We start from the raw sequence: 25,677 nt of genomic DNA, 5'->3' as shown, positions 1-25,677 counted from the left end.
ACTATTCACAGTTATTATTTTCACCACATTTATTAGCCTCACTATCTGTTTTCCTTCTTTATCATGAGGAGTTGGGGAGAAGAGGGATGGATCAGGAGAGCAGGAGGGATTAGATGCTGCTTCACAGAGCAAATTGTAAGAATTTGCTATTCAATAACACATATTGTAGACTCCTAGTTGTATCAGTTATACTTAGAGGATATACAAGCCCCCTGCCCATTTTCTTGTTCCTGTGTCTTTCCGTCCACATCCCCAGCCCAACAAATCCACGCAGCCTGATATTCAGCCTGACATAAATATTTATTCTGGCGATCTGAATCCCATAAATAACGCATCTTCGTGTTGGGATTTGTAGAATTTCGACAACTTTTTTGTGCTGTGCTTGAAATAGGTGCGACTAGAAAGCTGGAGCTACAGATCCGCCTGTTCTACCGGCGCGTTCTCTTAGATCACTGGGAGCACCAGTTCGATATAGCTTTCTGGTTGACTCGCATCCTGAAGCCATGGCCGATGGTGAATCAAGCAAGACTGCTGTACTTACTCTATGGGCCTATGTCCCTCAGTGATGGTAAGGATTGGCATAAAACATTTATGCAATTTAATATACTTTTGAAAAATTAGTTTTCTTTCATTTTTTGAAGCAGTTTTGTGGGTGCAGGCAAGTTTCCAATACTTCACTCAAATGATCATTCTTCATGTGTGAACCCCGTCAGTAAGTGTGTCATTAATCAATTATGATGAGCATCATAGGGCATTCCCCCCCCCCTCTATTTCATAGCCTATTGTGTGAGATATAAGTGTGAGTATATTGTGTGAGTACCCCACAGTACTATCTCAGTGAGAATCAGCACTTTTGCCTGTAAACAAATGGTTTGGCCCCAGTTGGAGTGTTATATTCAGTCCTGGGCACCATGCATTGTTACAGATGTGAAGGATTTGGAGAGAGGGTGCAGAGAGATTTACTAGAATGATTCCAGGGATTAGGATTACATGGTGTATATAAAAAGAGAGTGGCTAAAGTGAACGTGGGACCCTTGGAGGATGCGACTGGAGAATTGATAACGGGGAACAGGGAAATGGCAGATAATTTAAACCAATATTTTGCATCGGTCTTTACAGTGGAAGTCACTATAAACATCCCAAAGATATCAGATAAGCAGGGAGCTAATGGGAGGAAAGATCTTGTAACAGTCTGTATCACAAGGGACAAAATATTTGACAAACTGATGGGACTAAAGGCAGACAAGTCACCAGGACCTGATGGCCTGCATCCAAGGGTTTTAAAGGAAGTGGCTGCAGAGATAGTGGAGGCATTGTTGAAATATTCCAGAACTCATTGGATTCTGGGAGGGTCCCAGTGGATTGGAAAACCGCTAATGTGACGCCATGTTCAAGAAGGGAGGGAGACAAAAAACATGAAACTATAGGCCAGTCAGCCTAACATCTGTAGTTGGGAAAGTGCTAGAATCCATTATTAAGGAAGAAATAGCAGGACATTTAGAAAACTTAATGCAATCAAACAGAGTCAACATGGTTTTGTGAAAGGGAATTCACATTTGACAAATTTGCTGGAGTTCTTTGAGGGTATAACAAGCAGAGTTGATAAAGAGGAACTGGTAGATGTAGTGTATTTGGTTTTCCAGAAGGCATTCGATAAGGTGCCACATAAAAGACTTTTGTACAAGATAGGAGCTCATGGTCTTGGGGGTAACGTCTTAGCATGGATTGAGGATTGGTTAAAGAAAACAGTCGGGATTAATGGGTCTTTTTCAGGTTGGAAAGACGTAACTAGTGGAGTGTAACAAGGATCAGTCCTAGGGCCTCAATTATTTACTATCTATATTAATGACTTGGAGGAAGGGGCAGAGTGTAATGTATCCAAATTTGCTGACGATACAGAAATAGGTGGGAGGGCATGTTGGACATAAGGAATCTGCAAGTGGATATAGATAGGTTGATTGAGTGGGCAAAAACTTGGCAGATGGAGTTTAATGTAGGAAAGTGTGAGGTCATGCACTTTGATAGGAAGAAGCAAAAGGCAGACTATTATTTAAGTGGAGAGAGACTCCAAATAAGTGCAGCCCAAAGGGAGATCTGGGTGTTCTTGTGCATGAAACACATAAGGGCAGAATTTTTCCGTCAGCGAGCTGGGGGCAGGGCCCACTCGCCGACACAAAAATGACACGGGATGGCGGCAGGGGGAACCCCCGACGTCATCTTGCCCCATTTATATATTCAGGAAGGCGGGGTGACAGCGAAATCAGCTGTCCGCCCGCCAACCTGTCAATGGCCAATTGAGGCCGTTGACAGGGTAGTTAAATCAATTAAAGACCTGCCCGTCCAACCTTAAGGCTGGCGGGCAGGCCAGGAGTCCCAGCGGCAAATAGAGAAAACATGAAACCTCATCCACCGGCGGGATGAGGTTTCATGTCGGTTTTAAAATACTTTAATAAAGTTTCTGTGATATTTATTAACATATCCCATCTCGTCTGACATTGTCACATGTGGGGGACATGTTAATAATTTTTTAATTTTTCTACTTTTAAACTTTCAAAAACTTTCAGCGCTCTCCCTGAGGCAGTATTTAGTCTCAGAGAAATGTGCGCTCTTTCGTGCGTATGCGGGAAAGAGCGCACTCTGGCAGTTGGGGAATCCACCCCCTCTCTCTCCCCCCCCCCCCCACACAGGAAGCGCATAGCGCTACCCATGAGTGGCCCACTGGGTGGGCCTTAATTGGCCCACCCACTTAAAATGGCGGCGGGGCCCGTTTCGGTGGCGGCCATCGGCTGCCCGCCCGCCGCCGAGCCGGTGGGGCCTGCCCGCCCATCAAGGGCAAAATTCTGCCCATAAAGTTAGCATGCAGGTGCAGCAAGTAATTAAGAAGGCAAATGGAATTTTGGCCTGTATTGCTATGGGGTTGGCGTTTAAAAATAGGGAGTCTTGTTACAACTGTACAAGGTGTTGGTGAGGCCGCAACTGGAGTACTGTGTACAGTTTTGGTCTCCGTATTTAAGAAAGGATATATTGGCATTGGAGGCTAGGCTGATTCCTGGGATGGAGGGGTTGACTTATGAAGAATGGCTAAACAGGTTAGGCCTTTATTCATTAGAGTTTAGAAGAATGAGGGGTGATCTTATTGAAACGTACAAGATTCTGAGGGGGCTTGACAGGGTAGATGTTGAGAAGATGTTTCCACTAGTGGGGGAATCTCGAACTGGGAGACATAGTTACAGAATAAGGGGACACTCATTTAAAACTGAGATGCAAAGGAATTTCTTCTGTCAGGGTAGTGAATGCCTGGAATTCTCTACCCCAGAGAGTTGTGGAAGCTAGATCACTGAAGTATTTAAAGAGGAGGTAGATAGATTTTTGAAATATCGGGGAGTTGAGGGCTATAAGGAGCTGGCATGAAAGAGAAGTTGAGGCCTGGGGCAGATCAGCCATGATCTTATTGAATAGCGGGGCAGGCTTGAGGGGCTGAATGGCCTACTCCTGCTCCTATTTCTTACGTGAGATTGGAGGAGCAGGGGTTGTTCTTCTTGGATCAGGGAGGGCTGAGAGGATATTTGAAGGAGGAGCTTAAAATTGTGAAGGGTTTATAGGGTAAATTAACGTGTTAGTAGAAGAACCAGAAGTAGCTTGAGGGAAAACCTTTTTTTTACACGAGTGGTGTGAATTTAGAATGTACTGCCTTTGAGGGTGGTGGAGACAGATTCAATAATAGTTTTCAAAAGGGAAATGGATAAATGAGAGAAGAAAAAATTGTAGGGATATGGGGAATGAGCAGAGGAGTGGGACTAACTGGATTGGCCTTCGAAAGAGTTGGAATCAAATTCATGTACCACATGCCCTCCTACATGCTGTACTATTCCATGATGCTTTTTGAGTTTTCTTTTTTTCCCTCGTGAAGGTTCATATTCATGTTGGGCTACAGTGTCACATACATTGTGATCCTCTAGTACACTCAGCATTCTTTTTCCTGAATGATGAGTCTTATGACGTCAACTATTTTAAAGGTGCTTTATGAATGCAAGATGTTGTTGTTTGTGTATCTTTCATTCTCAGGTCAGATCCACTGGCATCATATGACCCAGTTACCTGCGAGCGAGGACAGTATTAAGGGTATTGCAGCAGCGGTTAGATTGTTACATGAAAATGCCAAGGAATGGACAGCTGATGACATTTTCACCTTGTTAGAAGAATTAGCAGGTAACTGCTTTTTATAGAAAGCCTGAAAAATGTAAGAGAAAGGAGAGACTGTGAGATATGATGAGTTCCACAGTTTTGAAGCCCTGGGGTAGATTGAGTAAGACTAGTGGATGATGTGGTGACTCTCAGTTTCATTTAAAAAAAAACAAGGCTCAACACAGCATTCAGTGAGGGGAAATATAGAAACAGATGGATAATTCCAGGCTTGGAAGAAGCAAGATAAGTTCATTCAGAAACACACTGACTAGTTTAATAAGTAAAATTGAGATAGTGGTACAAAATGTTGTGATGGAGAGTTAAGAGTTACTGAGGGGAAAACAAATTGAAAGACGGACTGAAGAAACTAAGCTTGAAGGTATCCTAGAGATAAAGTTTATGGTTGACATTTCTATAATCCAAGAAGCACAGGGACCATAATATCCTGTAGAGGACTTGATCATCCATATCTATAAGTCTCTTTCTAATCTTCAGTCCTTGTTGATAACCAGCAGCTATTTTTTCCAATGTATTGATCAATCAAACATGGAATGTTGTTGATGGAAGCTTAGGCAATGCACCCACTACATTGTCTCTAGTTGTCTAGTTCAACTTGGGAGGCTAACTTTGCACTGTGTACTCTCTGCTGGTTAGAGGAATTGTCTGTGTACCATCCTTATTTTAATGCATAAACACAATGGCCTGAACTTTCAGCTTGACGGGCGAGCGCGATCAGTGGGCCCGGGAGCTGTTGGGAAATGGACCGCCGACCACGATTGGACCCCGACCGCGATTTCATGCTGGCCGGCCAGTTAACGGTCAGCCAGCGTGAAGCACGCGCTGAAAAGCCCAGCGCTACCGGGGTGGGGGCGGGAGGAGGGCAGGTGATGATGTCACCGTGGGTGCGGGCAAACACTGACAGAAAGTTCCCTGAAGGCAGAGAGCTGCCTCAGGGAGCTGAAGACCTGAAACACAGGAAATAAAGTTTTTTAAAATCAGGAAAAAAATGTCCAAGCATCGCAATCAGGCACCTGAACATATAGATTATAAAAATACTGTCCACGGATTTTATCCTGTCCTTGGATGAGGTTTGCTGAAAAATTTAAAGGCTGCCTGGCCGATTCACCCGTCCGCCAACCATGAGGTTGGACGGTCGACATAAAATGACACACAATTGCGCCGTTAATGGGCTAAATTGCCCTCTTAATTGTCGGCAGGCACACTTCCGACTTTTGCACTTGCTCACTGGATGCGCGACCATGGAGTGACTTCAGGATGCCTGCCTGACGTCATCGCATGTGATTTGACGCCCGATTTGATCAGACGCGTGCCCGCCTGATCAGCGTAACATTCAGCCCCATGGGGGTTCAGCCCATATGTAATGGTACTGATAGCTCCCAGGTTTGATTCATTGTATGTGCTAAGTTGTTGTTTGGGTCAGTAATGAGGATGTTACTCACAGTTGACCTCGGCAGGCTTGGATTAAAAAGAGACGGAAAAAGCCTGGGTTTCAGGTCCTGAGTTATTGCTGCTAAAAAGCACACCGGTATACTTCAGACAAAGATAGGATGAAGCTTGAATGTGATGCCTCAAGAGTTCAATAGTCTTCTCACATTCAGTATCTAGACTCAGGCAGGAGAAATGACCACTGGGGCAAGGTAGTAGGCTGATGCTGCTGAACATGTACCCAACAGGAGCTTATGCCTTGAGGAAAAGAGGCCTGAAAAGAGGAGATATTTGAAAAATTTTAAAAGAGAGTGATGACGGAGTCTGCATCTATTCCAGGTTTCCCTCAAGAGTGGCTCCTGGAGAACAGTGCTCGTCTTCTGATTTGTTGTGGGAATAACATGTGCTTTACGTTCCTGGCCAATAAAGCTGTAAATGGGAGGCTCAATGAACTTGCCACACTTATTGTGTTCCTGTCCTTGGTGAGTAGAATGAAAATAACTGAATCAAGTTCTATTAGACATGGGAGAAAATATTTGTTATGTTCAGGTATCCTCAGGCTATTGCAGTCGTGGATGTAACTAAGCTAATATTTTTCAACTCATCTGTCTTTGTAAAGTGCTTTTATTAAGAGGATAAAGGCTGGCTAAGTGCAGTTTGGAGAGGGGGAACGGAAATAGTTATTAAGAAAGATTATGAAAATTAAAAGTGGGCTGAAAAGTAGTCTCAGAGCCCCACATTCCAAACCATGGCTTGGATGCCTGCAGGATTTTAAAAAATCAGAATTGTAAAGCCCAGGGTGTTAAGAACAATTCTTTTCTTTCACTACCGAAATTTGAGTTTGGACATGACCAAAATTGTCTTTCACTGTCAATTGTAAGGCCCCAATATGGGATGACTTTGAACAAGTCCTATTGAGGGCACAGGACAAAATGTCCCTGAATCAGTAAAATTGGCATTAAGTTGGCAATCCTACTGAGAGAGAATGTAAGATTGGCTGGTTGGGGGTGGGGAGTTGAAATGTTAACTTTTGCTTCAGGTGGTATTCTTCAGAGGCTGGGTTTATGGCATATTGTTGGGGCAGAGTGGGGTCAGCTTTACTTTGCACCTGAGCTCTGATCTGATTCTGGTGAAAGGGCACATTTGAGATGTTAACCCTTTCTTTCTCTTTCAGATGCTGTGTGGCCTGGAGTGCATTTCCAGGATTTTCTGTTTTCAAATTACAAGCAGTTTTACTTTTTATTTAATAATAATCCATAGCATAGTATTTGTGCTTGTAGTAGATACCAACACTTTGAACTTTGTGTATAGGTATGTGAAAAGGATGGGTACTGCATGGACTGGACTGTGAAAATGGTTCATAGAATCTGCAAGGTGATAACCAGCAGTGAAAGCAGGTGGAACTTTCTACAGGCTATTGAGAAGGTCTTTGCACGGGTTACCATGGATATGATCGAATCCTTAATGTTTAGTGAGTACATTTAATTTATATATTTTTTAATAAGTCAGGAAATAAAGAATCGTTTTTGGTACAGGTGTTCACTGTTGGTTGGGGAGGGGGATCTTAATTTCTGTGCTAATGTTCAGCAATTGTTTCTGGGCAAAGACACTGCTTTGCCAACATTGGCTATGAGAAAAGCAACAATTTGTATTTATATAATGCATTTAACAAAATAAAACATCCTAAAGTACTTCACAGGGGCTTATCAAGTAAAAAGTGGGTGAATTCACAAATAACTGAGGTAAGGTTCTCAGCAATCTTCTGAACATGAACATAGAACTCTTCCCCTCATTCATATTTTAACCAATTAAGTGAAAATCTAACTCTGTGAAATGTAAACTCATATATATATATATATATATATATATATGTGTGTGTATTATAATATAACCGTGCATCACTCTAGATTCATTCACTCACCCATCTATTCCACTCAACAACTACTCACTGGTTTATCTTGCTCAAGTGTTCTATTGTTTCAACAATCTGACTTTCAAAGTTTAACTCCTGTACAAGTCAAGGGGATGTTCATTCTATAGTAACCTTTCTAAATTGCTGAGGTGATAGCTGGGGTTGTATAACTTAGAATCTACTGAATTACCCCATCTCCATCTGATTTGTCTTTACTCTCATTGGTCCAGCTAATTGTGGAATCAACTTCCATCAGCCTTTCAGGCAACACATTTCAGGTCAGAACAACTTGGTATGTAAAAATGTTTCTCCTCATTTCCCCTGGTTCTTTTGCCAATTATCTTAGACCTGTGTTCTCTGCTTACCGACCCTTCTGCCAATTGACAGTTTCTCCCTATCTCTCAAAACCCTTCAAGATTTTGAACACCTCCATTAAATCTCCCCTTTGCCTTCTCTGCTCTAGGGAGAAGAATCCCAGTTCTTTTAGTCTCTCCACAGAACTGAAACTCCTCACCTCCAGTACCATTTTAGTAAATCTCCTCTGCTCTCTCTCCAAAGCCTTGACATCCTTTTTTTGAAATGATTCAAAACAAAAATCAGCTTCAAAGATCCAGAATTAAAGTATAAAGTTCAGAAACACTTAAGGACTGTGGATTTACAGACAAGAGTTCAGCCAATTGGCTAGGTAGTGTGCTTACTAATGGCCAAAGTGCTTGCGAGAAAACCACATTCAAAGAATGGTTATGTGGTTATGTTGGCAAATGAGACTGCTCCTGGGGACTTGCAACAAATTTTTAACTAATATATAATATTCAAGATTAAAGAATATGTAAACTGATTTTTTGAAACCAGTACTGACATTGGGCTTTTAATTCAGCGAATTTAAAACCCATAGGGAATTCAGGAGAAACTTCTTTTTTCAGGGTGGTTAGAATGTGGAACTTGTTACCACAGGAAGTAGTTGAGGCAAATAAATACATTTAAGGGGAAGCTAGCTAGATATGGGAGAGCTTGTCGTGCAGTGGGCAGTGACCTTGCCTCTGAACCAGAAGTTCTGGGTTCAAGTCCCACTCCAGGACTTGATGGCCATGGAAGGAGTGTGAATAATGTGGCCAAACTGACTAATCCACTGTGGCCAATCCATCCAATATGCCTATGGCAGTCAGTAAGAGTGGGAGAACCTCCTTGTTAGTGTCATGCTTGATGTGGAGTGGCACCCCTCAAGCTATGGCCTCTGGTGACAGGCTGGTAACCTGTTCCAGGGAAAAACTGGCCTTGGAAACAGATGTAAGCATGTGCTATTAGATACAGGAAAGCCTCTGATGAGCAAGAGTGAGGAAAGGAATAGAAGAATGTCATGATATAATTAGGTGAAGAAGGGGATAGAAGCTTGTGTGGAGCATAAAAACAGACATACCCTGTTGCACCAAATGGCCTGCTCCTGTAAATTCTCTGTAATCTATTTATGACATCATTAGTCAGATTGCAGTGAATGGTCTTTATGATATCATAAGCTTAGCCATAGGCATTGGCTGGTGATTTCAGGCACATGCTAACAAACAAAAATCACAAGTCAATCAAATCAAATATTCTTTTAAGGACCACTTGGTTATCTGTGATCCGAACAATTTGAAGTTAATGATCATGGTAGGTGGGGGAGGGTGGCAGGGTGGGGGAAACTGGAAAGGAGAAAGAAAGTAAATCAGCGACAATAACAACTTACATTTATTTAGTGCCTTTAGGATAATAAAACCTCCCAAAGCGTTTATTGGAACATTGTAAAACAAAATATGACACCAGGCCACATATTAGGCCAGATGACCAAAAGCTTGGTGAAAGAGCTAGGCTTTAAGGAATGTCTTAAAGGAGGAAGGAGAGTTGGAGAGGTGTAGGGAGGGAATTCCAGAGCTTTGCTGGGACTAGGCAGCTGAAGGCACTGCCACCAGTAGTGAAGAGATTAATATGAGCACAGGGTATCTTGAAGGTTGTGGGGCTGCAGGAGATTGAAGAGAAAAGGAGGGGTGAGGCCATGGATGGATTTGAAAGAAAGGAGAGAATTTTAAAATCAAGACGCTTCTTGACTAGAAGCCAGTGTAGGTCAGTGAGCACATGGGTGATAGTTGAGTCTAAAGATAACAAAGAAATGGATGAGGGTTTCAGCAGCAGATGAGCTGAGGCAGGGGTGAAGTCGGGCAATGTTATGGAGGTGGAAAAAGACGGTCTTAGTGGTGGCATGAATATATAGTCAAAAGCTCATCTTGGGGTCAAATGAGATACCAAGATTACCAGCAGTCTGACTTGCCAGGGAGAGGTATGGAGCCGGTGGCCAAGGAATGAAGTTTGGAGTGGGGACTGAAAACAATGGCTTTGATCTCCCCAATATTTAATTTTAGTCCTGGATTTCACAGCATGCAAACAGGTTTTTTTATTCTTTCATGGGATGTGGGTGTCACGGGTGTGACCAGCATTTGTTGCCCATCCCTAATTTCCCTCGAACGGAGTGGCTTGCTAGGCCATTTCAGGTGGTAGTTAAGAGTCAACCACATTTGCTGTGGGCCTGGAGTCACAGGTAGGCCAGACCGGGTAAGAATGGCAGATTTCCTTCCCTAAAATGGCATGAGTGAACTAGATGGATTTTTATGGCAATTGATGATAGTTTCATGGTCACCATTACTGAGCTTAGTTGTCAGTTCCAGATTTTATTAATTGCATTTAAATTCCACCAGCCGCTGTGGTGGGATTTGAACTCATGTCCCCCAAAAGCATTAGCCCAGACTGCTGGATTACTAGCCCAGTGACATTACCACTACACCACCGTCTCCCCGTGAAGAGCTTTCTAATTCAAAACTCCTTCATATTGGCAATCAGTGTTTGGGGAGTGATGCCAATTGAATTGGAAAAGTTAACTGATGAAAAATGGTAGTAGATTTGATTCATGGGGCTGAATTTTACCGGCCCCCAGAAGGCAAGGAGAGGGTTGGAGGCTAAAATTGAGGCTCCCTGACCATGTCCCGCAGTCAGAGAATTTTACCAATGACATGACTGGAACTGAAGAGGCTACCCGCACCAAGGAGGCAGGCAGCCAACTTCTACAAATTAATGCCCAATTAGGGGCCATTTAATGGTGCCGTTGGCATTTTGTCATTAGCGGATCGATCCCCCTGCCGTGTAAGGAGGCCGCCAGTTAAATGGAGGCAGCCTCCCAGTGGCAGCCCTGGGGCCAGGTTTTATAGACAAAAGAGGGGGCCACAGGCAGGGAAGAGAGCACCACAGCCCCAACGATTTCCCGAGAAGCAGTTTCCCCTCTTGCCTCAGCCCTGTATTTTTTTAAAAGATATTTTTTGCCTACCTTCTGTAGGCTGTAGGGCTCTTAAGCGGTGCTGCTGATGCTGCCTTCTGATTGGCCGTCCACCCAATCGGTAAAATTCATATTGTAATTTCGTAATATGGATTAGTTTTATTGTGTTCATTCAGCCTGTTTATAATTTGAGTACATATTTGTTTTTGTTCCCCTTGTTGTTTCTTCCACTCAAATAATTTAGCCCATATCCCCCAAACTTAGTGGAGCTGAAATTCATCTTGGGCACTTGTGCAAAATGGCGTAAACAAATCAGCATATTTTACATTTGCGCATGATTTTCTTTTCAACATCAATGGCAAAGTAAACCCAGTGGAGTATAAAGCGAGCTGTCGATTTGCTATTACCCATTTTGTACAAATCCACCCACCCCAGGATCAATTTTACCTCCAATGTTTCTTCCAGAAGTTGAAGCATTAGGTGAGAAATTGAGTGAAACTATTGGTAAACTGACTATTAATCTTGCGTTGAAATAAATCCTGCTCCCTTATGTGTAGTTTCAGAAAGCTTATTCCATTCTTGAGTCCATGTCATCCTACACCCTCTAACAAATGCAGAATAAAAAAAAAACAGTTCTGTCCATTACAGTAATTTATCCTGACAGCTCCTGCTTCCTCCAATGCAGCCTTGCAGCTTTCCCTTACCTTAAACAAACGACAGAAAAATATGATAGCAATTATGACAATCGGCTTAATAAACTACATGCGGCGAGAAATGGCACGATTCCTTGAATGACTGCACGCAAATAGAATATGTTTGTACAGGAATTCATCTAAATACTTTTTATAATCCCATCCCACCCCATCATACTTCTGTTATTTACCACTTATCCTTATTAGGGAGAATTTCAACCCACCCCGCCTATTGGGGTCGGTGTGCAGTTAAAATAGCTGTAAAAAGACCTACTGGACCTTTCCTGCTTGATTCCTGCCCGCTATTACCTTAACTAGGCCTCTTTGTTAGGTGTTAGAGGTAGACACCTACATACATATGAACATACGTAATAGGAGCAGGAATAGGCCATTCGGCCCCTCGAGCCTGCTCCACCATTCAATAAGATCATGGCTGATCTGTTTGTGTTTCGAGTTCCACATTCCTGTCTACCCCCGATAGCCTTTCATTCCCTTACCTAACAAGAATTTATCTACCTCTGCCTTAAAAATATTCAGTGACCCCGCTTCCACCTCCTTTTGAAGTAAAGAGTTCCAACATTGCACAACCCTCTGAGAGAAAAAAATTCTCCTTATTTCTGTCCTATAAGGGCGACCCCTAACTTTAAAACAGTGCCCCCTAGTTCTGGACTCACCCACAAGAGGGAACATCCTTTCCATGACCATTCAGGATCTTTTATACTTCAACCAAGTCACCCCTCATTCTTCTAAACTCTAGTGGAAATAAGCCCAGCCTGTCCAGGTCTTGCTGCATCTGTGCACGGAAAGCTTCACTACCTGAGGGGTTGTGAATGGAACTATACAATGTGCAGACATTAATGAAAACCCCATTTCTGACCTTATGATACATGGAAGGTCTTTGAGTAAGTAGTTGAAGGTGGTTTGGCCTAGGACACTGCCCTGAGGAACTCTTGCAGCGATCTCCAAGGGACAGAGATGATTGGTTTCCAACAACTACAACCATCTTCTTTTATGCTAGGTATGTCTTCACCAGGTCAGAGTCTTCCCTGATACCCATTGACTTCAATTCTGCCAGGGCTCTTTGATATCGCACTCAGTCAAATGCTGCTTTGATGTTGTGAGCAATCACTCTCAGCTCTGGAATTCTGCTCTTTTGTCCATGTTAGGGCCAAGACTATAATGAGGGGCAGAATTTTCCCTTCCGAAGACTGTGTGGTGGCCGGTGGGTTTCGCGGTGCGTTTCTCACTGGGTGGTGGGGTAGGAACTCGCACCTGATTTCATGCTCGGAAGCTCGTTAATTATGCATCAGCGAGTAGCTTGTTGAATCACATGGAGGGGGGGGGTGGGCAATGATTTATCCACTCTACCATTACCTAATAGAGTTGAAGCTCTGGGTGCCATATTTAAACGCCACCCGAACACACACTACTCTCAGCAGATCAGCTGGTTGTCAGGAAAAGCCTTGCAATGTCTGCACCAAGGAAGAAAGCTGCACTGAGGTTCAGCAGTCACTCCCTTGAGTCCCTCATCTGTGCAGTCCGCCAGCATCAGGATGTCCTCTATCCAAGGAATGGCTCCAGGAAGCCCACCAGCCTCACCTTGCAAGGAAGGTCAGCTCGTTAGGCACCTGCCCAAGAAACGCAATCCAGTGCAGGAAGAGGATGAATGATCTCTTCCGCTCCGCCAGAGTAAGTCAACCTCCAGCTCGCTCCAATCTCTCACATTCATAATGGCATCATGCACTCAAAGGGTTACACTGCTCGGGGATCTCACACAATATTAGCGGGGACACATCAGCACTGATTGTCTCACGGACACTTTAACATCACCAGCATCTCATCTATCATGCTGCACAAACTCAATCTTCAGCTCTTACTGGGGAGGGCTCAGCACACAGAGCAGGCATGCGTGCTTCCCAACCTCTCCTCCATCTCTTCTCATCACGTTCCATTCCATTTATCTTCGTGCAGGCTAAGCTCGCCCACAACCGCAGGGTCATATCCCAAACGAGAGGATGGACGGCAGACACCCATGAGCTGATCCACTTTGAGGAGGATGCTGCCAAGTTGGTGGGCGACGACAGGGATTGCTCCTGGGGGGAAGGCGAGATCGGCCTCTCCCAGCAAGCCAGCCCGGATGAACCATCCATGAGTTGATCACATCCTGATAATTTCAGTGAGTGACATGCAATGTTGTATTCTGCCTGCTTATGAACTAAATTTATCTTCTCTCTCTCTTACAGGCACTAGCAGGCCCAGACAGACCACCAGAGACTCGGACGGGAGCCTTATTAATATATGCTAATGTCTATAGTACTCCAATGCCTTTTGCCCAGTTTAATGGGAAAGAAGAGAAAACATTCTTCTGCAGTAAATTAGTGATAGATGGTGGTGTACTGATAATGTCACTGGACTAGTAATCCAGAGGCCTAGGCCAAGGCTCTGGGGGCATGAGTTCAAATCCCACAATGGCAGCTGGTGGAATTTAAACTCAATTGATAAGAAAATCTGGAATTGAAAGCTAGTTTCAGTTATGGTGACCATGAAACTAGCATCAATTGTCATAAAAACTATCTGATTCATTAATGCCCTTTAGGGAAGGAAATCTGTCATCCTTACCCAGTCTGGCCTATATGTGACTCCTGATCCACGGCAATATGGTTGACTCTTAACTGCCCCCTGAAATGGCCTGGCAAGCCACTCAGTTCAAAGGCAATTAGGGATGGGCAACAAATGCTGGCCTTGCCAGTGACTCCCACATCCCATGAAAGAATACAAACTTGCTTAAGTGGGGCCAGGGTGAATAGGAATGCTGTTAATCTACATGCAAGTCCTTCCTCTTCAAATGATGATGGAATGAGGGGGAGGGAACACAGTAACCAATGACAGGCAGGACGTTTCCTTGATCTTGCGTGTTTTGAAGTATTTCAAGGGGTCTGGCATCAATGTTGAGAACTTCCAAGGCACTCCTATTGTGTATCCACATCTGTTGGTTCAACGTACAGCTAGTTATGATGATGGAGTCTGGTACTGGAGATCACGGCATATAAATCAACCTTTGAAGCCTTGAAAAATCCTTCCAAAAACCAGGGTCGACTAACATGCTGATGTTGGTGTAGGGGAGATCACCATTTTGAAATGTGAAAAAAAGCAATGTAACACCGGTAATTCAAATTAAATCAATGTGAATGAATTAATTCTACAAGGATAGCTTTAACCAAAATCAAAATGTTTTAAAAACTGGCGAATTCATTGTCTTTTGCATCTGAGGCAAAGATTTCATTGGAACCCACTCTGGATCAGATTTGGCATTTTCGGTTTCAGGTTCACCCCTCAACAACAAATCACCTTCCCCTCCATCCATTAAATTGGATAGTCCACATTTTTTGAATGATCTGATGACAATAGCATCCAACGATTTGATAACGAAACCACAAAAGCAACAAGTAGGGCAGCACGCATGTTTCCACTCTTTGTGAAGATTTTTCTCCATCAACCATCTACCTATTCCATTCGGCACAAACATGAACCTTGAATGGCTTGTTGAGGCATACATCCAAAGGTTGAACTACGGATGTTGGACCCCCAATATCTGTAATTGGGATGTTATTTCTTCGCAAGCGCCTTCTGATCTCATCTGTTATATGGGATCTGAAAATGTGTCACACTAATAAGCTGCATTCTTTCCATACATCACCGGGATGTCTATTCTACACATTACTGATCCACAACTTCACTCCATCCTAATCCCTTCAACCATCGTCATGAACATGCACAAAAACTCCTTCAAGGAACTTGATTTTTGGCATGGTTTTAAGTTTGAAAATTAGCATAGGCTGTAATTGCATTCCATCAGCCATGCAGACTAGTACCACTGTGAATCTTGTCTTCTCATAGCCTGTGGTTTTTACTAGAACTGTTTTCAAACCCTTCTACTCCACAATTTGGTTGTTGGGCATATCGAAATTCATGGGCATTTCATCCATGTTGCTGATGTGACTTAATGGGTATTCATGTTTTTGCCGCTGTCTGGTGATGAATTCCTGGAAGCTGGTAATTTTGGCACTGAGGTCTTTTGGTAGTCTGTGACCAACCTTGGTTATTCTGCCGCAACACTAGACATTTTGGATCCGTAAAGCAGCTACATCAACTAACTGTTGCTCTGAAATATTTGCTGGATGCTGGGTTTGATTTGACCCACTTAAGTATGTATATGTTGTAAAGAACATATCTTTTTGTTTCTGTTGGACTGGGGACTAAAATGACAATGGCTGCAGTTGAAAGACATGTCTACTGGAACAGTGCGAGGGATATATACAATGTTGCTGTCCTGGAACAGAGTGTGCCATGAAAGACAGGATGGTATTGAGAAGGAGTCTGGTCTAGTGGGGAACTGCCTGGCAACAACGTTTAATTGGCTCCTGACCAGGGTTTGTGTGAGAGTAGTGCAGCAAAATAGCTCCTAGCCTGAAAAGAAAAAGACCTAATACCTCTTGCTTCTGTGTGTGTCAGATTCCAGTAATCCTACAAGAATAGCTAGCTGGCTTTTTCTCCTCATATCTCTATAACCTGCTGTCTCTCTGAAAACTCCTGTCAAGAGGCAAAAGGGAAAATCACTGTTAGAGACATTAAAAGGCAAATGCTCAACCAGTGAACTAAAGACTGAAAGTGCTGGGAAGACCACCTCGTGTCATCAACAAAAAATTGAAAGGAATTTGGAAGACTGATGAAAATCAGCCCATCGACTCCTGTACTCTGGAATTGGTGCTATTGAACTGTTTTCTCTCACCCTTAAAATCCATGTTTTTGTGTGTCTTATATGTGTGTCTTGTACATGTGTGTATAGGGATTTAAGAAGGGGTAGTGTTTAGGTTATAGAGTTAGAAATTAGCAGGTCGTATTTCTTTCTTTTGCCACTGGTTAAAGACAATTTGTTCAATAAACAGTTATTTATTTATTAAGTTTGCAAACCTGGTGCACAATTCTGTTAACCTAAATTAAACAATTAGGTGGTTTGATCAAACTTTTTTACATTTGTCGCGGCTGATGGAGCAGTGGGGCTTGATATTGCAGCGCACTATCCCCAGTGAGTCGTGACAATGTGCATTGCGTTTCTAGTGATGATGTAATCATTTGACGATTTTTGAAGACCCATTCCAATACATGCTTCTCAAGGTCAGACCAATGGCTGGCCCCTGTTCTCATGGCGCATTTCATCTTAGGCATCTACTTCAGGGCGGATTCCTTCTTCTTCCGTTCCCACATCAGTTTTTCGCGAACACTGAGTTCCCAGCGTCGCAGCGCAGTTATTTCACGAGTTAGCAGATGTTGTGACTTTTAACTTGAAACCAGCTTTGTACTTTTTTCTTTTGGCCAGAAGATCCATTTCTGTTTGTTGTTCGCCATTTGCGAGTCTGCTCTGTCTGCGTGTGTTTTAAACTTGCATCTTCTTGGGAACATGGCCCGTATCGCCTGCTTGATCCCATGCACCAACTTATAAGATGAGTAAAACATGCAATTCTGACGTGAAAAATTGAGGCCGACTCCTGAAGCGGGTATAGCATTCCTTAGCAGAAAAAAGGGAGGTTGACTTATAAGCAGAGTATAGTCCTAAACATGATTCTTGGCACCGAAAAAATGGGGTCGTCTTCTACACCAGGTCGACTTACATGCCGCGATCAACAGTAATTTTGGCTGAAGGATTTGGTGCCCCGAGGTTGACAATGTTAGGCTGCTGCTTAGCTAGCATTGTAGTACGGATGTCCAATTTGACTTGCAGCCCCCAGATGTTAGTGGGGTCTAAATTGCAGCATGGTGTAGGCTGACTTCTTGTCCAGATAAAAAGGTTTGTGAATCTTTGGAATTCTCTACCCCCCAGATCTATGGACCTTCAGTTGTTGAGTCTATTCAAAACAGATATCAGTTGATTTTTGGATACTTTGGGAATAAAGCGATAAAGGGAAGGGGGAATTGAGGTAGAAGATCAACCGTGATCTTCTTTCTAACTTTATTAGAATTATTTATCAGGAGGCTTGCATGGCCATTTCAGGGGGCATTAAGATTCAGCTGGAACTGGGCTGATGTATAGGCCGGACCAGAGGTGACAGGCTCCCTTCCCCAAAGGGCGGTGGTGAACCAGTGAAACTTATGCCAATCCAACAGCTTTCAGTTGTTTTTCTGGTGGTGGTGTGTTACAATTCACTCAGGGAGAATGTTCTTCACATCGGTGGGGAGTTGTGCGGGGGCGGGCGCAGGCGGGCGTGGAGCCGCCATTTTACGTGGGTGCGCCAATTAAGGCCCGCCCAGCAAGACGCACGCCTGGAAGCGCTGAGTGTTCTCTGGGCGGGGGGGGGGGGTTGGCCTGAGTCGGGAGTGTGCTCTTTCGCGTATGTGCGCAAAAGAGCGCAGAAATCTTCCTGAGGCACAGAGGCCTCAAGGAGATTAGTTTTAAGTTTAAACAGCCTAATAAAGTGTTGTAAAAGTTTTTGTGATGTACCCCCCTCATGTGAAACTGTCACATGAGCTGGGACATGTGCATCGATTTTAATAAAAATTTTTCTGAAAATTTTAAATCATTCATGAAACCTCAGTCCGCCTGTGAATGAGGTTCCATGAAAAATGCGAAGGCTGCCTGGGCTCTTCGCCTGCCCCCCCGCCGACCTTAAGGTTGGACGGGCTGCTCAGCTGATTGCCTTAATTGCTTTTTAACAGCCCTCAATAGGCTTTGGACAGTTCGGCGGGCGCGCAGCTGACTTGGCTGCGCACCCGCCGAACTGAAAATCTAAATGACGCGCGGTGACGTTGGGACGCGCGCCCAACGTCACCCCGCGTTATTTCACGCCTCGGCGAGCGAGCCCCGCCCCTGTTCGCCGAGCTGAAGATTCTGCCCATGCACTTTTTCTACACATGTTGTAGTCTGGAGCATCCTGCTTTCTACCCTTTATGTCACCATTAGAACATCCTTTAGCTAATATCACCACCGACAACACCCCTTTCACCTTTTGTTTATGACGCCTTTGGCAATCTCTCCTTTGCCTCCGCCTATCACTGGCCCTCTATCCAACTTCACCTGTTCAACCCCCCTTAAACAGCTTATATTTCACCACATTTCTATTTCTCTTTAGTTCTGATGAAGAGTCATGTGGACTCGAAACGTTAACTGTCTTCCTCTCCACAGATGTTGTCAGACCTGCTGAGTTTTTCCAGCAATTTTTGTTTTTGTTTCAGATTTCTAGCATCCGCAGTATTTTGCTTTTATTATAGTAGTCTGGAGCTATGGATAGTGATGATAGAGGCTCCAATGTTCTTTCCATCACATGGCTGACCAGGAATCTCCCCCACTCTTATTGCCTGTCATTGGCATATGTTGGAAAGAAGGATTTGCAGGTTGATACTCAACCTGTTTGTGTTTTTCAAGTACTGGGCTGTTGCCATTTTTCATATTGATTTTGTTGATTATTTCTGTGCAGACATGCAGACAGAAAACTCTCATGACATCATTGGAATAACCAATAGAGAACAGTGCTAAACCTGATAACATGTCTGGTTTTATACATATACAGTCGATGAGTCGAGGGACATGCCCACAAATTTGTGTTAAGCGGAGCTCCGTGATAGCTGAGGAGGCCTCATTCCCACATGAATGGATCTCTATGTAACCTGACATGCCTACGAATGCGGCCTACATCAAAAACAACATTAGCGATACTCGCAGGCTTTGCACATTCTTTCACAGGGAAATATGGATGTCAAATGATAGCTTGCTCAACGCTCCATGATTTTGTGCTCTTGTGTGGTCTAACTCCGCTCTGATTGGTTGACATGGTGTTATGACAAGCTTATGCAAGATTGGCCAATCTGGAGCTTCCGATGTGGGATTTCGGTTTATCAGGGGCATCATTCTATGGGATTTGCTGTTCTGCCAGCAGGATTGGTTGACAACTTTGACATAACTGGAATTTCATGTCACCTGAGTTTGACTCATTGCAATTCCACTGTATACATTTGAGATGACATGAACACTGAAATAAACCCAAGTTAATGACTGTACTTGTGCCCATGTTAATCTAATTTCCTCACACTGTCAAGCTAAGTAACAAAATCAAGAAATTCCTCCCATAAGTAGGCAAAAAGTCTTGGAGACAAAATAAATCATTGTTCTTGTTCCAGATTGTGTTATTCAGTTCCATTTGCTCTCCTGGGTCTAAATATTGGGAGGGGGTATAAACAGGCAGATGCGATATCACCAGTTTTGCGTTCCTGCCCAAGTCGAATTTTACTTCTATAGAAACTAACAAATGGACTTTGCAGCTGTGTTATAGCTTTTGTTTTTATATGGGTTTCTGATACTGAAAGTAATTCTTTAAATGAGATGAAGTGTAATTAAATTTGCTAATCCGATAATGGCTAATTTGCCGCTGCACTGTTTGTGTTGCAGGCGGCCTTGATGAAGACGAAAGCGTAACATACAACATGTACAATATGGTGAATGCTCAAGCAGAGTTTCATAAAGAAGTCATGCTTTGTGCTTTCAGCAACATCCTAACGTGAAAGGCATTCTTGAAATCAAAAGTAATACTTTATATAACCTAACCTATTGCCAGACCAAACAACCTTCTGCATTTCTTTTTTGCTTATATTTCCCTGGCCAATTGAGAAAACAGGATAGTTTTCCTTTGACTCGGGCAGCACTCATTTTGAGCTGTAAGGGTAAAACTTACTCCAGAGATCAGTGTGGCTAATTCTTGAACCACCGATTTTAACTGTAATAAGTTTTACCCTCAGAAAGTTTTAAGTTAGAGGCGTTGGAGAGCTCCGCATACCTGTTAACTGATTTTGGTCTGGACGTTTAGGTAATGTCCACCCATCCCATATTCATGCTTTCCTCTTGGTTATTTCCTTCATGAGTCCCTCTTTCACTATGCTTCTGCTTGAGGGATTCCTCGATCTCCTGGAGCACTTTAAGATTCCTCAAGGAGTCGATTGTTTCTCTGTTCTTAATGCCGCTGTACTCAAACAAGGCCCGAATCACCACTTCTGGTGAGCTCTCCAACGCCTCTAACTTAAAACTTTCTGAGGGTAAAACTTACTGCAGTTAAAATCAGTGGTTCAAGAATTAGCCACTCTGATCGCTGCACCCGATTTTCCAAACTGCGCTCCTGTGAAACAAGAGTTCATGGCAAAAAGAAAGTCACACAGCACTCAGAACTCTGAGGCATATGACACATGGTTGTGTTAGATAAAATGTTACATTATATATCCGTGTGTCCAAAGTAGAGCTGGGCTAAAGTGCTGCAGTGACGAGCACATAGTAGATTTTGGCATGCTGAGAGGAGTGCTCCAGTGAGCCGAGGATATTGTGAAACGCTTGCAGATGTTGGACATGGATAGGGACGCAAAATAGGCAGAATTGCATCTTCTGCCTATTGAAGTTGATGGGATTGGAAATCGGGCAGAGTATATAACAGGCAACCAATGCAATACTGTTCTGCTGCCTCCCCACCCATGTTCCAATTACATCCCCTTGGATTTTCTGGCCCTCAGAACTTTTCTTGTTCTGTTTCAAAGCTGCTGTTCGCTGTTGCTGCTGCCAGGACACCTGAAAATTAGGTTAGTTAGGGTTACTTTAGAAATCGGCTTTGTCTTGTGGTGGACTTAACTCTAATGTCCTAATATCTTCATTGCATTCACGCCACTTCCGTTCTTTACTATTTAATAATTCTAGTGCTTGGTCAAGAAAAGTAGGTAGATAAAGCTGATGGCTTAGTGCAGAAGGTTAAAATTCTGCTGTATTTAAAGCACTGGTTAATGTTTTCATGTAAGATCCCCATGCATTATTTTAACTGAATCAGTAACACATTTAAAATAAGTAGGTTAAAGATTTTGTTCAAACACATACAAAGGAACTTTACACAAATCTGTTAACTAGTGTGCTGAAAATAGTGCCCAGTGGAATTTAGGCCACACAAATTTGACGTATCTCTTTAAAGAGAAATGAAAGGAATTTATAAAATATGCTCAGAACACTATTCCAGTATCTGATTCTTAGCACTAGTGTTCCTTTTTTTTTGAGCCCATTAATTACTGGTAGATTTCTCCTGGCAAAACCCGCGTAACTCAGTGCACAGTGAATTGCCCTCAGGGTGATGCTGTGTGTTTGGTGTGGGGATCTGCAGCTTAACCAGCCGTGTACATTGCAGGCACATGTATGTGTCACAGAATGGTGAAGCCCAAATAAGGTTTGTTTGATATAATTGCCAAATTTTATAAATTACAGATTTTCCCCTTCTCTTCAGGTTCCTCCAATACTGCACTGCACTTTCTTGCCGAAAGGTCATGCATGTGAGCTGCTCCTGAGCTCCTGGCTGTGCATCAGCTCAAGCTAGCCACTAGCTAATGTACTAGAGAGAACCCTTTTTTTTTTTCATCTTCCCATTATTTCTTCCTGGGGTGAATTCTCAGAACTCTGCTGAGTGTTTTTCCCTTCAGCAACACAACCGAGGTTAGAATTTTGACCCACGCGACATTGTGAGCAAGGAACCAGTACCTTAAGACATAGTTGTATTAATACACTGGCTTAAGCATAGATCCATACCCTCTGAACACTGCTGTTTCTTTTCACCCTGCATGTCACCAATCCCTTTTGCACCTGGTGAGGGCTTGTGGAAAGGAGACTCGTATTTTTTTTGTTACAACTCTGATGGTTCCTGTTGGGACCCCAGGAACAGTTGAGTTTTGTTGCTGTCGGAGGTGCAGAAATTGTTTCCTTTATGCTGATGGTGTGCTACCAGCTTATTTCTGACAGCACAGCAACAATATTAGAAAGCCTTTAGAGCAAAAAAGCACTGCTTCACTGCCATAGTAATTAATATGTTACCCACCTCCATTACACAGTAATGACAGGTTTAAAAATTAATCATCCACTTACTGGGAGCAGTTGCTTATAACCTTGTTAGCAATCTTTTGTCCACCCAGTAACTGTTGTCTACTGCTAGCTAAAATACATGGGGAAATTGGAAGATGTCAGTATTAGAGGACTTCTCAACATTGGGGCGTATCGGGACAATTGTGGTTCGGTTGTGTGGAAGAGTAAATTCCTGTGTGTTAATTGCCATTTTGCACTCCACTTAGTGAAAGAAGAAAAGCCAAACACAGCCTGGGATCTGTCATCGTCCCTTGTCAATTTTTGGGCTGAGTGATGGGAACGAAAAATTCCTGTGCACGCCCGCCAGTTAGTTTTCTGCCAGTTGCCTTCAGTTCACCTGCTTTGATGCATGGGGATTTTTGAATACCACACAATTGAGAGAAATGTATCAATACAATGTGTTTCACTCTATTTGTGTGATAAAAACCCTGGACACCAAGGATTACTCTTCACCGCTGGCATTCAGAATTACTTAGTGGCTACAAGAGCTTTTTCAAAGCTTTAAAACCAGAAAGTCCATGCAATTGATCATGGGCCAAAAATAGAAAAAGGAAATTTGTTGTTTGCCAACAGCTTGGAGGCCCTCTACATCAAAGTACCATTCCCATCCTAGCCAGACTCTCTGACACTTGTGCACCTGCCAAACATATGTTACTAAACCCGAGGTTGGAAAGATTGGCTGGGGTCTGGTGCAGGGTTTATTTTCTGCTCCACTGAAGGTGTTGGCTCATTCCATGAAAGTAGAAAGCCTCGCCTACAATTTGTAGATCTTCATACACGTTTTTAGCCTGGGCAAGAAATCGCTGCATCATCATGAGTAACCTGAACACAACAACCAGCTAATGCTCTATCGCATAGGAGGAATGGAGATTTCCTCCCTTCCTTAACACATATAGAGTTGCAAAGAATTGTAATGAACTTTAATGCCCTTTTATTTATTTCTGTTGGTTTAAGACAATGTATATTTTTATTCAAAAATTCAGTGTTGATTGCACTTGTCCCATTATCCTTTTTTTCTGAGGAGTTGCTGAGACCAACATGGTGCACACAGTTGAAATGGCACAGGGAACTACATTTTTTTTGTCTGTTAGTTAAGGTGTAGATGTGGCTAAGATGTGGTGGGGGTATGGCTTTTTTGTTCAGCTTTACCATTCCCATAAAATGTGTAAAGATATGGGTTCCAGCTCTGTTGTTGTGAGCACTTGTGTAGTACTAAGCCACAAAGAAACAGAAACAAATAAAATAATAATGTTAAAATTAATCATAATTCTTTGTAACTCTTATTTTTGAAGAAATAGGAGTGATGAGGCTACCTCCTTAAATGCATACAAAGGTCAAATGCAAAATATATCAGCTAGAAATTAGCTTTAATCTAAAAATAGATATATAACTACATTATTTATTTGTTAGAGTATTTGCATACGGTAATTTATGTGCAAGTTAATTTAGATTATTTTAATATCTTAGCAAGTAACATGCCAAATAATTTAAATTATTTATTTGTAAATAGATTTAAGATTGTATTTTTCATGTTTGTTGCTGATGGATATTAAAGCTTAAAGCATTTGAGTGGAATTTAGTGTTTTGATTCAACTGTGATGATGCTGTAATGTGTTCAGATTTAATTGTCTCTTCCCCCCCACCCCTTGAAGGTGTCACTCCAGTGCCTCGCCCAATGACCCGTTTTTCATGTGTCAGCCTAGGCGTTGATTGTAAGAGCCATAGATAAGTTACGGCACAGAAAGAGGCCATTCAGCCCATTATATCTCCCCATATATGGTAACGCATCAACAACGATACTGTTTTACCCAAATACACTCATTGCAGTATAAAATGCCTTACATGCAATACAGGTAAAAGTATTTTACATGCAGTTACTCAACAAACACCTACCACCTTAATCTTAAACCCTTAATCTTTACCAAAGTCTGGAATTCTGACATAACTTTATCAGACATGGCGCGTTGGAATGTAGTTTCTAGTTTCTGTCTAGCAGTTGCGAGTTCCTCTTCAAAATGATTTCTGGGAAAGTTGAAAGTGCTAGACCTAGCCCCTGCTCTCCCGCCTCCAGCTCTGCCCACCCTCCCTCCAGTCCCATCCCCATTCTCTGTTTATAATGCTGTTGGATGCTCCATGCCCATTACCATGATGTGCCCAGTTGCAACTGCTTGTTACTGGACTTGCTTTCTGTCGGTGTGGATTAGCTATTCCGATTGGTTGAGCTGACCTCAATAATGGCTTCTCTTCCCCGTTTAGTGTTACCGCAGGTGTTCCCAAACTGTGGGTTGTGATCCCCCCTGCAGTCACGGGATGAGTACATTAAGAGCAAGAGAATAACTACATGGTAACTTATGCATTGATACAGAATATGTGGGCAGGTACTTTGTCTCTGTCTTCACTAAGGAGAGGGATGATGCAGACATTGTAGTTAAAGAGGAGGAGTGTGAAATTTTAGATACAATAAGCATAATGAGAGAGGAAGTACTGGAGGGACTGACATCCTTGAAGGTGGATAATCCACCAGGGCTGGATGGATTGTATCCCAGGCTGTTAAAGGAAGCCAGGTAGGGAATAGCGGATGCTCTGAGGATCATTTTCCAATCCTCACTAGATGCAAGTGAGGTCCCAGAGGATTGGAGGACGGCGAACTTTGTACCATTATTTAAAAAGTGTGTGAGGGATAGGCCAGATAATTATAGGCTGGTAAGTCTGACTTTGGTAGTAGGCAAATTATTGGAATCAATTCTGAGAGACAGGATAAACTATCGCTTAGAAAGGCCCAGATTGATCAAGGATAGTCAGCAGGGCTTTTTAAAAGAAGATCGTGTCTTACTAACTTAATCATATTTTTGGAGAAAGTAACGAGAATTGATGAGGATAGTGCATTGGATGTTGTCTGCATGGATTTCAGTATGGCAATTAACAAGGTCCCACATGGCAGACTGGTCAAAAAAATGAAATCCCATGGGATACAGGGGAACGTGGCGTGTTGGATCCAAAATTAGTTTAATGACAGGAAACAAAGGGTAATGGTCGATGGATGTTTTGTGAATGGAAAATAGTTTCCAGTGGCATTCCACAGGGCTCAGTGTTGGGGCCCTTGCTGTTTGTTGTATATATGATTTGGACTTAAATGTGGGAGACATAATTGGGAAATTTACAGATGACACAAGAATTGGCTGTGTAGTCGATAGTGAAAAGGATAGCTGTTGTCTCCAGA

General features: G+C 42.9%; 1 protein-coding gene across 1 annotated transcript in view; it reads left to right on the top strand.

Moving 5' to 3' along the window:
- LOC144669334 (F-box only protein 47-like) overlaps positions 1-20,083 on the top strand; it is a 44,158-nt gene extending 24,075 nt beyond the window's left edge. The window contains exons 6-11 of the mRNA XM_078531697.1: positions 392-568; positions 3,355-3,357; positions 4,066-4,209; positions 5,971-6,113; positions 6,943-7,102; positions 19,971-20,083. Of these exons, the coding sequence (XP_078387823.1) occupies positions 392-568; positions 3,355-3,357; positions 4,066-4,209; positions 5,971-6,113; positions 6,943-7,102; positions 19,971-20,083 (740 nt within the window). The remainder of the gene's footprint in view (positions 1-391; positions 569-3,354; positions 3,358-4,065; positions 4,210-5,970; positions 6,114-6,942; positions 7,103-19,970) is intronic.
- Positions 20,084-25,677: the final 5,594 nt, after the last annotated feature.

The sequence above is a fragment of the Cetorhinus maximus genome, chromosome 29, assembly GCF_964194155.1.
Source record: "Cetorhinus maximus chromosome 29, sCetMax3.hap1.1, whole genome shotgun sequence".
NCBI lineage: Eukaryota > Metazoa > Chordata > Chondrichthyes > Lamniformes > Cetorhinidae > Cetorhinus > Cetorhinus maximus.
The sequence above is the reverse complement of the archived record's forward strand: the minus strand, read 5'-3'. Positions and strand labels throughout refer to the sequence as shown.